We start from the raw sequence: 16,211 nt of genomic DNA, 5'->3' as shown, positions 1-16,211 counted from the left end.
CCCCAGGCAGGCGCACTAGGTGGGCGTTCACACCAGGTCTTGATCCTTGCCTGTATCCCACGCCGGCGGTGTGCCACGCCCTTTTCTAGAAGCTGTCGTGGTGACAGGTTCATCTCTGCAGTAGTGGAGCTCGTGTGTGTGTGTGTGTGTGTGTGTGTGTGTGTGTGTGTGCAATAACAGCAGAGAAATAAGCAAGTGACTAGCCCGACGTCTCTGCAGTAGTGGAGCTCGTGTGTGTATGTGTGTGTGTGTGTGTGTGTGTGTGTAAGTAACCAATAGAGAAAGTTGCTGAGTTGTGTCTGACTCATTGCCACCCCATGGACTATACAGTCCATGGAATTCTCCAGGCCAGCATACTGAAGTGGGTAGGCATTCCCTTCTCCAAGGGTAAGTAAGCAGTAACAGCAGAGAAATAAGGAAGAGACTCTAGCCCGACAAAGAGAATGCGGGGCAGGGACGGGAGGGAGGTGAGGGGCGGCTTCATTTTGATGTTTTTTACTTTGATCAAAGTACAAACGCACAACTGAATTCATTTCCACAAAGGGAGTGCCCTGGGCCAGCTGCGCCTGGCTGGGGGCTCTGAGCCTTAGCAGGACCCCAGAAGCTCCCGGGGCCACTTCAGATGGGAGGACACGGCTGTTCCGGTGCAGGTGGTGGCTTCTGAGGTGGGGCCTGGTGGAAAGCGGTCTAGGGGAAGAGACAGGCCGGTGCCTGGAATGCGGTCTGTGGTTCAGGAACCAGAAAGGCAGCCATGTGGGTGCGCGTGGGGAGAGGGGACTGGAGGGAAACGAGGCTCTGCCACCTGCGACCCACCTGCGTGGCCTTCAGAGCATCTTCCCGGTGGCCTGGGCCTTATAGCGCCCTCCCTGGCCGCCTGCTACCCCGTCCTCATCCCCACTCAGTCTGGCAACCAAGCGATCTTGCCAGAGCATAAAGCTGATATTTTTTGGTCTTTAAATGTCTTTAGTTTAAATTTTTTTCTTGGCTATTTTTATGCCTTTTCTTACTGTGCTTCATATCTTTAATTAAATTTGGTCTTTCTTGTACTTTGGTCTACATATCTAAATTAAAAAAACCTTTGCTGCTTTTGTGTTAACGCCCCACCTGGCACCTTCTTCACTTTTGTCCAAGCTTTTGGATTTCTGACTTGAAAATCTCACACCTGCGAATATTTGAGGAGACCACTTGCACCGGGGCGTCGAGCTACATTTTAAACCTTTGGTTGCATGTGCTGGTGCTTTGGGGGGGGCTTTCTTCTGCTGAAATGCTTTTCATTTTCACTTCCTGTTTCTTAATAGTGGCGTTGAATAGATACATCTGCTCTCCTCTGTTTATTGCATAACGTCATGTTTTTCTGCACTCTCAGTAACAACTGAACGCCGAAGTTGTTGGAGGATGGAGGGAACCCAAAGTACCCACCAAAATAAGGTACCCTGAGACCAAAAAACGAGGCAGGCGGCTCCATGTAGTCAGTGGGTCAGTTGATTTTAGGGTGAGGTAGTCACGGGGCGGGGCCGGACGGCTGGCGCCCGGGAAGCGTTGGCAGCGGCTCCTCCCAGCTCCGAGGGGCCGTTAGGATGCCCGTGTTGACCCAGGGTGCAGGGTAGGAGCTTTACAACAGGGAGAGCGTCCTGTTCTGGTTTTGTTTTGGCCGCACTAGGCCTCTGTTGCTACATGCAGATTTCCTCCAACTCCGGTGGCTGGGGGCTACTCTCTAGCTGCGGTGTGCGGGCCCTCCTTGTGGTGACTGCTCTTGCTCTGGAGCACGGGCTCTAGGGTGCTTGGACTCTGTGCTTGTGGTGGCGCACAGGCTCAGTTGCTCTGCAGCACGTGGGATCTAGTTTGCAGACCGGGGATCAAACCCGTGTCCCCTGCATGGGCAGGCGTATTCTCCACCACTGGACCACCAGGGAAGTCCCAGGAAGAGCACTCTTAAGTCAAGATTTATGAATGGGTAACTAGTCTTGTCGGAGAAGGCAATGGCACCCCACTCCAGTACTCTTGCCTGGAAAATCCCATGGACGGAGGAGCCTGGTGGGCTGCCGTCTGTGGGATCGCACAGAGTCGGACTCGACTGAAGCGACTTAGCAGCAGCAGCAGCAGCGACTAGTCTTGTGGGCACTGGGAATATGTCAGTGAAGGTCTTCATCGTTGTTTGGCGACTACCAGGGCATAGAGACCACTGGGACTTAATCACAATTGGACAGTATCTATTAACTACAATATGCAGATGACAGCACCCTTATGGCAGAAAGTAAACAGGAACGAAAAAGCCTCTTGATGAAAGTGAAAGAGGAGACTGAAAAAGTTGGCTTAAAGCTCAACATTCAGAAAACGAAGATCATGGCAAACAGATGGGGAAACAGTGTCAGACTTTATTTTTCTGGGCTCCAAAATCACTGTAGATGGTGATTGCAGCCATGAAATTAAAAACGCTTACTCCTTGGAAGGAAAGCTATGACCAACCTAGATAACATATTCAAAAGCAGAGACATTATTTTGCCAACAAAGGTTTGTCTAGTCAAAGCTATGGTTTTTCCTGTGGTCATGTGTGGATGTGAGAGTTGGACTGTGAAGAAAGCTGAGCACCGAAGAATTGATAGCTTTGAACTGTGGTGTTGGAGAAGACTCTTGAGAGTCCCTTGGACTGCAAGGAGATCCAACCAGTCCATTCTGAAGGAGATCAGCCCTGGGATTTCTTTGGAAGGACTGATGCTAAAGCTGAAACTCCAGTACTTTGGCCACCTCATGTGAAGAGTTGACTCATTGGAAGAGACTCTGATGCTGGGAGGGACTCGGGGCGGGAGGAGAAGGGGACGACAGAGGATGAGATGGCTGGATGGCATCACCAACTCGATGGACGTGAATTTGAGTGAACTCTGGGAGTTAGTGATGGACAGGGAGGCCTGGCATGCTGCGATTCATGGGGTTGCAAGGAGTCGGACACGACTGAGCGACTGAACTGAACTGAAATGATCAACTACAAAGCCCTTGGCCACGCAGAAGAAATTTACTACACAGTACTTCCCAGGTGGCGCTAGTGGTAAAGAACCCTCCTGCCAATGTAGGAGACAGAAGCGGTACGGGTTCCATCCCTGGGTCAGGAAGACCCCCTGGAGGCGGGCATGGCAACCCACTCCAGTATTCTTGTCTGGAGAATCCTGTGGACAGAGGAGCCTGGTGGGCTACAGTCCACGGTGTTACAAAGAATCGGATATGACTGAAGCGACTTAGCGCGCACACACACACAGCCCAGGGTGGGGTCAGTGGAGGGACAGCAGGAACTGAACGGGCCCAAGGTGGTGTCAGTTGTGCTAACAGCCATACAGAGCTAGAGGTTGGGGTGGCTTGCTAGGTGTTTTTATTTTTTTACTCAGTAATACACTTTTCTGTCCATACGGAGGTGTGGCTTTAAACAGAGCTCTGCATTAGTCTCCTGTGGCTGCTGTAGCAAATTGCCACACATTTTGTTGCCTAAAACAACACAAATTGACTGTTTCACAGGGGGTTTCCCTGGTGGCTCAGTGGTAAAGAATCCGCCTGCCGGTGCAGGAGACACGGGTTCAACCCCTGATCCCGGGAGGATCTCAAATGCCTCAGAGCCACTGAGCCCGTGCCTCACAACTACTGAGCTTGTGAGCTACAGCTGCTGAGCCCACGTGCCTCAACTACTGAAGCGCGAGCACCCTGGAGCCTGTGTTCCTCAACAAGAGGAGCCACGGCGACGAGAAGCCTGGGCACCACGACTGGAGAAGAGCCGGCCCAGCAAGGAAGACCCAGCGCAGCAAAACAGTAAATAAGCGTTTAAAAATAAACCTTCCCACAGCTCTGTAGGTCAGACTGCAGGTACGGCATGCTGGCTTCTCCGCTTAGAATTCCCCAAGGCCGAACTCGAGGTGTTGTCAGGGCTGCGTTTCTTTCTGGAGATCCAAGGGGACAGTCCATTTGGGGTTGTTGACACGTGGTTGAAGGGCTGAGATTCCCATCTCCTTGCCGGCCGTCAGCCATGGTCACGCTCAGTTTCTAGAGGCAGCCTGTACTTCCTGCTGCCTGGCCCCCTCCAAAGACATCCTGGCCTGGAGTGTCTCTCTCCTGCTTCCCGTCTCTTTGGCTGTCCTGACTTAATTCTCTGAAGCCTCTCTTTATTTGTGACCGTGCCACTCTGCTTATGGAACCAGGGATTGAACGCACCCCCTCAGCAGTGAAAACGTGGAGTCCTAACCTCTGGGCCCCCAGGGAATTCCCAAGCATCTCCTTTAACAAACCTCTTCTACTCATCTCTCTCTGCTCCCTCTCCCACATGGTGGTATATAGATTACATTCAGTTCAGTTCAGTTCAGTCGATCAGTCGTGTCCGACTCTTTGCAACCCCATGAATCGCAGCACGCCAGGCCTCCCTGTCCATCACCAACTCCTGGAGTTCACTGAGACTCACGTCCATCGAGTCAGTGATGCCATCCAGCCATCTCATCCTCTGGTGTCCCCTTCTCCTCCTGCCCCCAATCCCTCCCAGCATCAGAGTCTTTCCCAATGAGTCAACTTTTCGCATGAGGTGGCCAAAGTACTGGAGTTTCAGCTTTAGCGTCAGTCCTTCCAAAGAACACCCAGGGCTGATCTCCTTCAGAATGGACTGGTTGGATCTCCTTGCAGTCCAAGGGACTCTCAAGAGTCTTCTCCAACACCACAGTTCAAAACCGTCAATTCTTCGGCGCTTAGCCTTCTTCACAGTCCAACTCTCACATCCATACATGACCACAGGAAAAACCATAGCCTTGACTAGACGGACCTTTGTTGGAAAAGTAATGTCTCTGCTTTTTAATATGCTGTCTAGGTTGGTCATAACTTACCATAGATTACATTGGGCCCACTCAATCTCGGATAATCTCCTTATTTTTGAGTCGATTGTTGTTCCGTCGCTCAGTCGCGTCTGACTCTCTGGGACTCCGGGGACTGCAGCACGCTGGGCTTCCCTGTTCTTCACTATTTCCTGGAGATTCCTCAGATTCATGTCCATCGAGTTGCTGATGCTCTCTAACCATCTGCTTCTCTACTATCCTCTTCTCCTTTTGCCTTCAGTCTTTCCCAGCTTTAGGGTCTTTTCCAGCGAGTTGGCTCTTTGCAACAGGTGGCCAAAATATTGGAGCTTCAGCTTCATCATCAGTCCTTTCAATGAATATTCAGGGTTTATTTCTTTTAGGATTGACTGGCTTGATCTCCTTGCTGTCAAGGGATTCTCAAGAGTCTCCTCCAGCACCACAATTCAAAAGAACCAGTTCTTCTCTCAGCCTTCTTTATGGTTCACATATCACATTTATACATGACTACTGGAAAAACCAGAGCTTTGACTGTATGACTCTGTCAGCAAAGTGATGTCTTTGCTTTTTAATACACTGTCTAGGTTTGTCATAGCTTTTGTTCCAAGGAGCAAGTGTCTTAATTGCGTGGCTGCAGTCACCATCTGCAGTGATTTTGAAGTCCAAGAAAATAGAATCTGTCACTGCTTCCTCTTTTTCCTCATCTTTTTGCCATGAAGTGATGGAACTGGATGCCATGATATTTGTTTTTTGAATGTTGAGTTTTAAGCCAACTTTTTCACTCTTCTCTTTCACTTTCATCAAGAGGCTCTTCAGTTTCTCTTCACTTTCTGCCGTAAGGGTGGTGTCATCTGCATATCTGAGGTTATTGATATTTCTCCTGGAAATCTTTATTCCAGCTTGTGCTTCATCCAGCCCAGCATTTCGAATAATGTATTCTGCATATAAGTTGAATAAGCAATGTGACAATATACAGCCTTGATATACTCCTTTCCCAATTTGGAACCAGTCTGTTGTTCCGTGTCCGGTTCTAACTGTTGCTTCTTGACCTGCTTACAGGTTTCTCAGGAGACAGGTGAGGCGGTCGAGCATTTCCATCTCTAAGAATTTTTCATAGTTTGTTTTGATCCACAGAGTCAAACGCTTTAGTGTAGTCAATGAAGCAGAAGTAGATATTTTTCTAGAATTCCCTTTCTTTTTATACGATCCATTGGATGTTGGCAATTTGATCTCTGGTTCCTCTGCCTTTTCTAAATCCAGCTTGTACATCTGGAAGTTCTCAGTTCACATACTGTTGAATCTTAGTTTGACGGATTTTGAGCATTACCTTGCTAGCATGAGAGATGATTGCAATTGTATGGCAGTTTGAACATTCTTTGGCATTGCCCTTCTTTGGAATTGGAATGAAAACTGACCTTTTCCAGTTCTGTGGCCACTGCTGAGTGTTCCAAATTTGCTGACATGTATTGAGTGCAGCACTTTCACAGCATCATCTTTTAGGATTTTAAATAGCTCAGCTGGAATTCCATGATCTCCACTAGCTTTGTTGGTAGTAATGCTACCTAAAGCCTACTTGACTTCACACTCTAGGATATCTGGCTCTAGGTGAGTGACCACACCATCGTGGTTGTCCCGGTCATGAAGATCTTTTTGTGCAGTTCTTCTATGTATTCTTGCCACCTCTTCTTAATCTCCTCTGCTTCTGTTAGGTCCATACCATTTCTGTCCTTTATTGTGCCCATCTTTATATGAAACGTTCCCTTGATATCTCCTGTTTCCTTGAAAAGATCTCTAGTCTTTCCCATCCTATTTTTCCTCTATTTCTTTGCATTGTTCACTGAAGGATGCTTTCTAACCTCTCCTTAAGGGGATGACAGAGGATGAGATGGTTGGATGGCATCACCAACTCGATGGACATGAGTTTGAGTAGGCTCCAGGAGTTGGTGATGGACAGGGAGGCCTGGTGTGCTGCAGTCCATGGGGTCGCAAAGTGTCGGACACGACTGAGTGACTGAACTGAACTGAACTAACCTCTCCTTGCTATTCCCTGGAACTCTGCATTCAGTTGGATATATCTTTCCCTCTCTCCTTTGCTTTTCACGTCTCTTCCTTTCTGAGCTATCTGTAAAGCCTGCTCAGACAACCATGTCACCTTCTTGCAGTTCTTTTTCTTGGGGATGGTTTTGGTCACTGCCTCCTGTACAATGGTGTGAGCCTCCATCCATAGTTCTTCAGGCACTCTGTTTACCAGATCCAATCCCTTGATGTTATTCATCATCTCCACTGTGTAACCATAAGGGATTTGATTTAGGTCATACTTGAGTGGCCTAGTGGCTTTTCCTACTTTCTTCAATTTAAGCTTGAATTTTGCAGTAAGGAGCTGATGATTTCAGCCACAGTCAGCTCCCAGTCTTATTTTTGCTGACTGTATAGAGCTTCTCCATCTTTGGCTACAAAGAACGTAATCAATCTGATTTTGGTATTGACCATTCGGTGATGTTCACGTGTAAAGTTGTCTTTTGTGTTGTTGGAAAAGGGTGTTTGGTATGACCAGTGCATTCTCTTGGCAGAATTCTGTTAGCCTTTGCCCTGCTTCATTTTGTTCTCAAAGGCCAAACTTGTCTGTTACCTCAGGTATCTCGTGACTTCCTAATTTTGTATTCCAGTCCCTTATGATGAAAGAACATCTTTTTTTTTGATGCTCTAGATGTTCTTATAGGTGTTCATAGAACTGTTAACAACATATGCAAAGGATTATACACCGTGCTGAAGTAGGATTTATCCCAGGAATGCAAGATTGGTTTAGCATTCAGAAATCAATTATTCTAATATCAATAGAATAAAGGACAAAACCCACATGATCTTCTTAATAGGTGCAGAGAAAGCGTTTAACAAAATTCAAAATCTGTCATAAAAATGCTCAACAAACTATGAATGGAAGGTAACTTCTTGAGCCTGATAAAGGGCAGGAAAAACTCACAGCTAACACAACACTCAGTGGCGAGGGACTGACTACTTGTCCCTTAAGTTCAGAAACAGGAAAAGGGTATTTACTGTCACCACTTATATTCCACATGAGACTGATGGTTCTAACAAGGGCAGTTAGGCAAGAAAGTGAAATAAAAGGCATTTAGATTGGCAAAGAGTAGGCACAACTATCAGATGGCATGATCTTTATAAACAGAAAATCCTTAAAAGGAATCCACTAAAAAATCTGTTGGAATCAATAAACAAATTCAGCAGGATACAAAATCAATAAGGAAAAAGCAATTGTATGTCCATATACTTGTGATGAACAATCTGCAAATAAATTTTTTAAGAAAACAATTTTATTTGCAATACATCAAAAAAATACTTAGGAATAAATTTCACAAAAGTAGTATAAAACTTATATTCCAAAAACTATATTGTTGAAAAAGTTAAGAATACCTAAATAGAGACTCCCTGTTGGTCCAGTGCTTAAGACTCTGCACTGGTCCGGGAACTGAGATCCTGCGTGCTGCAGTGTGGCCAAAAAATGATAAAGAAGAAACAAGAAAACCTAAATAAATGGAAAGACACCCATGTTCATGGATCGGAAGACTTGATAAGATGGTGGTGGTGATGGTGGTTTAGTCGCTAAGTTGTGTCCAACTCTTGAGACCCCATGGACTGCAACCCACCAGGCTCCTCTGTCCATGAGCTTTTCCCGCAAGGATACTGGAGTGGGTTGCCATTTCCTTCTCCAGGGGATCTTCCTGACCCAGGGATCGAACCTGGGTCTCCTGCATGGCAGGCAGGTTCTTTACTAACTGAGCTACAAGGGAAGCCTGATAAGATGATAGTACTTCTCAAACTGATCTACAGATTTCAAAGCAATCTTTCTTAAAGAACCAGCTGGCTTCTTTGAAGCAACTGACAAGCTGATCTTTAAGTTTGTATGAAAATTCAAGGGACTCAGAATAGCCAAGATAATCTTGAAAAGAACAAAGTTGGAGGACTCATACTTCGTGATTTCAAAGTTTACAACAAAGTTACAGTCGTCAAGGCTGTGCAGTACTGATGTAAAGATTTAAAATCAATGCAATTAGATTGGAGATCCAGAAATAACCCTCACATTTACAGTTAGTTGATTTTCAACAGGGTGCCAAGATGATTCAGTGGAGAACAGATGATCTTTCTAATAAATGGCGCTGGGACAGCTAGATGTTCACATGCGAAAGAATGAGGCTGGACTCCAGCCTCACACTGTATATAAAAATTAACTCAGAATGGGTCAAAAAGCCAAATATGAGGTAAAACTATTAAACATGTAAAATAAAACACAGGTTTAAATCTTTATTGCCTTGAATTATGGAGCCTATTATACAGAGTGAAGTAAGCCAGAAGGAAAAACACCAATACAGTATACTAATGCATATATATGGAATTTAGAAAGATGGTAACAATAACCCTGTGTACGAGACAGCAAAAGAGACACTGATGTATAGAACAGTCTTATGGACTCTGTGGGAGAGGGAGAGGGTGGGCAGATTTGGGAGAATGGCATTGAAACATGTAAAATATCATGCATGAAACGAGATGCCAGTCCAGGTTCGATGCACGATACTGGATGCTTGGGGCTGGTGCACTGGGACGACCCAGAGGGATGGTATGGGGAGGGAGGAGGGAGGAGGGTTCAGGATGGGGAACACATGTATACCTGTGGCGGATTCATTTCGATATTTGGCAAAACTAATACAATTATGTAAAATTTAAAAATAAAATTAAATTAAAAAAAAATCTTTATCGCCTTGAATTAGACGCTTTCTTAGGTGTTACACCGAAAGCATAAACAATCAAAAGAAAAAAAAAGACAAACTGGACTTAATTAAAACTCTCACGCTTTAAAGAACACTATCAAAAAAGAGAAAAGACAGCCCACAGGATGAGAGACAATATTTTCAAATTATATAGTATGATAAGGTGCTTGAGTCTAGAAAAAAATGAAACAATCTACTCAAGAATAAAGAGACTACCCAATTTTAAAATGGGCAAAGGATCTGAAGAGAGATTTCTGCAAAGAAGATATACGAATCGCCAACAAACATATGACCGGATGTTCGGCGTTGGCCATTCTGGCCGCACTGTGTCCTTGCTGCTGTGCGCGGGTTTCTCTCACTGTGGTGAGCTGGGGCTCCTCTCCCGTGTGGGCTTTTCATTGTGGTGGCTCCTCTGGTTTTGGAGACAGGCTCTAGAACTTGGGCTCAGCAGTTGTGGTGCATGAGCTTTAATTGCTCTGTGGCAAGTGGGATCTTCCCGGTCCAGGGATCGAACTATGTCCGCTGCGGTCTCAGGCAGATTCTTATCCACCGTACCACCAGGGATGCCCTGTGCTTTATTTTTTTAGTTTAATTTTTTGACCATGTTGCACAACTTGTGGGATTTTAGTTGCCCAACCAGGGATTGAACCTGGACCCTTGGCAGTGAGAGTGCAGAGCTCTAACCACTGGACTGCCAGGGAATTCCTGATTTGCACACTTTAAATGGGTGAATAGTTTGATGTGGGTTATAGCTCAATTAAAAATAATTGTGAGTGATGATAAAGGATAAGAGGCTTCCCAGGTAGCTCTAGTGGTAAAGAATCCACCTGCCAATGTAGGAGACGCAAGACATGCAGGTTTGATCCCTGGGTTGGGAAGATCCCCTGGAGGAGGAAATGGCACCCCACTCCAGTATTCTTGCCTGGAAAATTGTATGGACAAAGAAGCCTGGCAGCCTACAGCCCATGGGGTCAGAGTCGGACACAAGTGAGCGTCTGAGTGCATAAATGTATAAAAATACATAAAGATTGTTACCATGAATGCCACGTAACTACTATCCAACTACATACATGGAGCACAGTTAATTTAGCTGAAGGCCCTGTGTACCTGCCCCTCCCTGATGGCTCCCTGCCCACCTGAGTCCTACCAGGCATTCTCTGTTCTCAGTTGGTTACATGTGATTATCGTTCCCGTGAATTTACAACAGCCTTCTTTACTAGTCAAACTGTCCTTGCTGTGTGAGGAAACAGACTGTACACGAAGGTGTCATGGGGCTGAGGGAGGGCTTGGCTGCTGTTGGCGCTGGGAGTCACTGTGCTTAGGAGGGTGTGGAGGGCAAGTCTGGCAGACCTGAGCAAGAGACCAAAAAATATGAAACCTACGGTTCAATCCAGGTAGGTCTGATTCTTAAGTCTAGTATTTGTCACATCATAACAAAAAGCAGAGACATCACTTTGCCAACAAAGGTCCATATAGTCAAAGCTATGGTTTTACCAGTAGTCATGTATGAATGTGAGAGATGGACTATAAAGAAGACCGAGTGTCGAAGAATTGATGCTTTCAAAATGTGGTACTGGAGAAGGCTCTTGAAAGTCCATTGGACTGAAAGGAGATCAAGCTAGTCAATCTTAAAGGAAATAAACCCTTAAAATTCACTGGGAGGACTGATGCTGAAGCTGAAGCTCCAATACTTTGGTCACCTGATTCGAAGAGCCGACTCATTGGAAAAGACCCTGATGAAAGATCGAAGGCAGGAGGAAAAGTGGGTGACAAAGGATGAGATGGTTGGGTGGCATCACTGACTCAGTGGACATGAGTTTGAGCAAACTCTGAGAGATGGTGAAGGACAGGGGAGCCTGGTGCGCTGCAGTCCATGGGGCTGTAAAGAGCTGGGCACGACTGAGCGACTGAACACCAACGAAGTGTGACAGTAGAGGGGAGCAAGGGCTATTGTCTGAGCATGTATGCCTACTGCTGCTTTCTTAAAATACTAGTTTATTACTTTTGGATGTTCTGGGTCTTCGTTGCTACGCGCAGGCACCTCACTGTGGTGACTTCTCGTTGCGGAGCGCAGGCTCCAGGCGCTTAAGCTTCAGCAGGTGCAGCTTGCGGGCCCTGGGCACAGGCTTCAGTTGCTGTGGCATTCGGGCTCTTCCTGGACCAGGGATCGAACCCCTGTCCCCTGCGTTCGCAGGCAGACAGTTGTCTCCTAGCCACTGGACGAGCAGGCAAGTCCCGCCTACTGCTTCTTTTAGAAGAAAGAATTTGTACCGTTCTCTGAGATCTTGAGGACTGTGGTAACTACAGTGTTACACGTGGAGCCTTGTAAAGGGCTTCTGAATAAAACATACGAGTGCGGATAGTGACTGAGGGCTGGTGATGGGAGTGGATGACCAGCCTCTCTTCCTGCTTTCTACAGGGCTCCGGACCCTGTAGGTGCTCATCTAAGTACTGAGTGGAGGGGTGGGAGGGACAGGGAATGAATCAATGGAAGGATGACGGGATAGACGGTGGCGATCAGATTGGATGGGTGAGAGGATCAGTGGGCCGGGGCTGAGTGACTGATGGGCGGGGGGCGGGGCAGGGGACGGGCGTGGAGGAGAGGGAAACCGCTGGATGTCTTTCCTGCTCACTGCTTGTTCATCTTTTGTTTTCAGCTCCGGGCGGCAGAGGTGGAGATCAAAGATCTGCAGTCGGAGTTTGAGCTGGAGAAGATCGATTACTTGGCCACCATCCGGCGGCAGGAACGTGACTTTCTGCTCTTCCAGCAGCTCTTGGAGCAGGTGCAGCCCCTGATTCGCCGGGACTGTAACTATAGCAACCTGGAGAAGATAAGACGAGAGTCCTGCTGGGATGAAGACAATGGTTTCTGGAAGATTCCCGAGCCCATCATCATAAAAACCAGCCTCCCAGCAGGTCAGGGGCTTTGCTGTTGCTGCCCACCTCCTTTGCCCCCCGCCCTTCTCCACAGTCTGCTGTCCCACAGGCTGACAGGGGGGCCCTGCACCCCTCCCAGCTGGCTCTGGGGGCAGCAGACAGTTGACCCTGGGTACCCAGAATGTCGGGGGCCTGAGTCAGACACACGTGGGTTGGAGTTTTGGCTCCAGCAGTTGCTGTCAGCTCTTGGGACTCAGTGTTTTCATCTGTGAGATGGGGACCAATAACGGCACCTTCCTTAAAGATCGCTGGGTGGCTTAACGTCTTATGACGTGTAAAATCCTTGGAAACATGCCCGGCACATTTTAAATGCCTGATGCATTTAATTACCACGATCATTATTGTCCTTACTTCAGCCTGCAATAACCCTTTGAAGGGATATTTTCACCCGTCTTCCGTATGAGAAATTTCAGAGAGTGTAAGTGACTTACCCAGAGTCACAATCAGAGCAGTGAGTTGTAGGCCAAGAACAGAAGCGAGCTGGGCAGTTGCAGGCCTGGCTCACTTTCTCCTTTTGCTGCTGATCTCCTGTGTGACCCTGTGATGATCACTGTCCCTCTCTGGGCCTTGGTCGCCTGATCTTCACAGAGAAGGGGTTGGATGAGCTACTCCTGAAAGCCACTGAGCCCTCACTGAGTCTCAGATTAGGCTCAGATTTGCAGTGGATCCTCTCCAGCGGCTCCGCCCGTCCAGGGAGCCACAGGCTCCCGGGTCTGGTGGGGCCGCACCCATCCACCTCCTGCTCAGGGAGTGCTCACCTAGGTCCTCCATCTCTGACGACCCTGGCGGGGACCAGCGCAGCAGGCAGGGAGCAAAAGTGGGGCGACACACAGTTTGGAAGAAAGAAACTAGAGACAGAATTAAAGTTTTAAAGATGGGACGGGGGACTCAAGATCTCAGGGGTCAAGAGCGCTGTTCCTCGGAGCCACATCACTTGTATTTAGTATCTCAGCTCGCAGAGAGTATCTGTGGTGCTACGATAAGGTCAGCTTCCTGTGTGCCCCGTCCCGAGTCCCACGTCCCACGTTACTGATGACCTTGAACTGTCGTTATTTTCTCGTGCAAAGGGTATCACCCTGCTGGAGGCCCTAAACCCGCACATGCCTTGGGGAAAACATCTTTGTGTGTGCAGTGAACAGTATTCTGAGCTTGCACTGACCTAGCGTTGCAAGGCCCACAGTGTTTTCCCTTGGCTCAGCAGGGCGTGACGACCCCAACTCATCAAGCCGATGAACTTTTGTTTAGATTATACTTAATTGCTCTATCTTGCTTTCATTCTTTTCCCATGGCGTTTTATTCGTGGCTTAGCCAGAGCAACACGTGGCTGACTGTTAACCCCTGCGTGGCACCACCCCCGGTGAAACGCCAGCTGCCTCATTTCCTCGCAGGCTGCAGGTAGCGCTGGCCTGTCTCCCCAGGCTCACCTGCAGTCTTGCCTGGAGGCAGGGGGATGGCTGCTTCGGCCTAAGCCCTCCTGCTGCCTCAGGGCCATCCCCTCTCTAGGGTTGGGCAGTGTCCTCCCCTGGCTCCAAGCCCGAGCCAGGCCTGCCTGAGCGCCCAGCCTCTCCCCCAGCCCTGCTGGCCCTCCTTCCAGGCAGCAGTGACCTCAGCTTCTGTTTTCTCATAGCAGTTTCAACAGGGCCACAGAACAGACCAGCCCGCAAAACTTCCGCAGCGGACAACGGCGAACCAGGCATGGTAGGGTCTCTGGGAGAGCCAGTGGGGAGCGGGGAGCTTGGCTCCCAAGGCGCGGTGGGCCAGGGGGGCTGCAGGAACTGGACTGTGCTTCCAGGCGACCTGAGGATTACATCAGGGGGCTGAGCGGGGGTCCTGTCTGTGTCACCCTAGACCCCATAGCTCCTCTGGCCCTCGTTCAGAGGCACTTTAGTGTGCGCAGAGACCAGAGGCAGAGCAGGGGCTCAAGGCAGCCCACCCTGCTGGTGAAGGACAGAGGTTTCAGCCGCAAACCCAGAGACCAAACAGCTCATCCTGGTTTCCTGGGCCCCGGCTGGTACTCTTGAACAGAAAGCGTCCTCAAAAGTTTCCATAAACAGTCACTGTGATTCTATAGTCACTTTACTTCATACTGCCTTTATTTTGTATTCCAGCAAATACACAGCCTTAAAGGAGGTCAGCCAACTTTTCTCTAAAGGGCCACACAGCAACTGTTTCAAGGCTTGGGTGCTAGGACACAGCTCTCAGCCCTGCCAGAGAGTGCGAACCCACCCCCGCCGTATGTAGATGGCTGAGCACAGCTGTGTCCAGAGCGCTTCCAAGAACAGTCTGTGGGCCAGGTTTGACCCACAGACTGTATAATTTGCTGATCCTCACCATTAACCATTACAGATACTTTGGAAAACCTACATGGAACATACCTTTGCAGTCACGATAAGGTCACTCACAGGTTGATGAATCCCAGCCAAGCATCTCCATCTGAGCAACTCAGGCTGGTCTTAGGCACTGATTGGCTGCTTTTGATTCCCTAACTTGGTTTTAAAAAAAGGAAAAGGAAAGTTGTTCCTGAGAAAAGCCATTCTGAATCTGGGGTTATATTTGAATGCTCTAGTTCCAGGTGATGGATACCTATGCAAAGCAAACAGTCATAAGCAAAACAGGGATTTTCTTGGTCTGTGTTAAGTGGACCAGTTTCAGGCATGGCTGGATCAAGGGGCCCAACCAGTCCTGGTTCTGTGTGGCTTCTTCACCTCTTGGCTCTGCTTCACCTGGAGTCCAAGGTTTGGACGGAGGCAGGTCTCTGTGTGGCAGGAAAGATGGCTGCTAGCAATTGGTAATCCAAGAGGAAGACAGATACGGTTTTTTGGAGCATCCTTAAACCAGTGCTTGTGGGAAGATTCTGATTGGCTCTGCCTGGGTCATGGGCCTACTCTTGGACCAATGACTATGTCCAGGAGATGGCGTTCTGTGATTGGCCCACTCCGGGCCACGTGTCCAGATGTGTAGCAAGGGGATGGGCAGGCGGCAGTGGTGGTACTGCTGCTGCGGCTGGGGTGCCGTGAATGCATAACCTACCATGACCATGTCCAGTGGGTGAAGGGTAGTTCCCTGAAGGAAGAGGTTCGGGCTGAAGAAAACAGATCCACGGCAGCAGTGAAAAGCACTAGGGCTTGGTGACAAGTGTTAGAGGACCCCAGCTCTAATGATCATGCGTGAGCTCGTGAGCTGCGCACTGTTATATGAGTGTGTGTCCTGGACTCCAGTTCTAATGGTCATACGTGAGCTCGTGAGCTGCGCACTGTTATATGAGTGTGTGTCCTGGACTCCAGCTCTAATGGTCATACGTGAGCTCGTGAGCTGCGCACTGTTATATGAGTGTGTGTCCTGGACTCCAGTTCTAATGGTCATACGTGAGCTCGTGAGCTGCGCACTGTTATATGAGTGTGTGTCCTGGACTCCAGTTCTAATGGTCATATGTGAGCTCGTGAGCTGTGCACTGTTATATGAGTGTGTGTCCTGGACCCCAGCTCTAATGGTCATACGTGAGCTCGTGAGCTGCGCCCTGTTATATGAGTGTGTGTCCTGGACTCCAGTTCTAATGATCATGCGTGAGCTCGTGAGCTGCGCACTGTTATATGAGTATGTATCCTGGACTCCAGTTCTAATGATCATGCGTGAGCTCGTGAGCTGCGCACTGTTATATGAGTGTGTGTCCTGGACCCCA

At 48.3% G+C, this 16,211-nt stretch overlaps 1 protein-coding gene across 12 annotated transcripts in view; it reads left to right on the top strand.

Moving 5' to 3' along the window:
- The window catches only part of KIF17 (kinesin family member 17), a 51,466-nt gene that overhangs the window by 33,145 nt on the left and 2,110 nt on the right, over positions 1-16,211 (top strand). For 5 of the 12 annotated variants that reach the window (XM_086326194.1, XM_086326202.1, XM_086326224.1 and 2 more), the window contains 2 exons: positions 12,253-12,511; positions 14,160-14,230. In XM_086326194.1, the coding sequence (XP_086182320.1) occupies positions 12,253-12,511; positions 14,160-14,230 (330 nt within the window). Of the gene's footprint in view, positions 1-1,366; positions 1,429-3,504; positions 3,793-12,252; positions 12,512-14,159; positions 14,231-16,211 lie in introns of those variants that run through there. The other 7 variants (XM_086326189.1, XM_086326203.1, XM_086326235.1 and 4 more) reach the window with 4 other exon arrangements.

Source organism: Bos grunniens, chromosome 2 (assembly GCF_055505025.1).
Source record: "Bos grunniens cultivar Pamir isolate PY7600 chromosome 2, Bosgru_T2T1.0, whole genome shotgun sequence".
NCBI lineage: Eukaryota > Metazoa > Chordata > Mammalia > Artiodactyla > Bovidae > Bos > Bos grunniens.
This window is presented reverse-complemented; position numbering and strand designations above follow the sequence as displayed.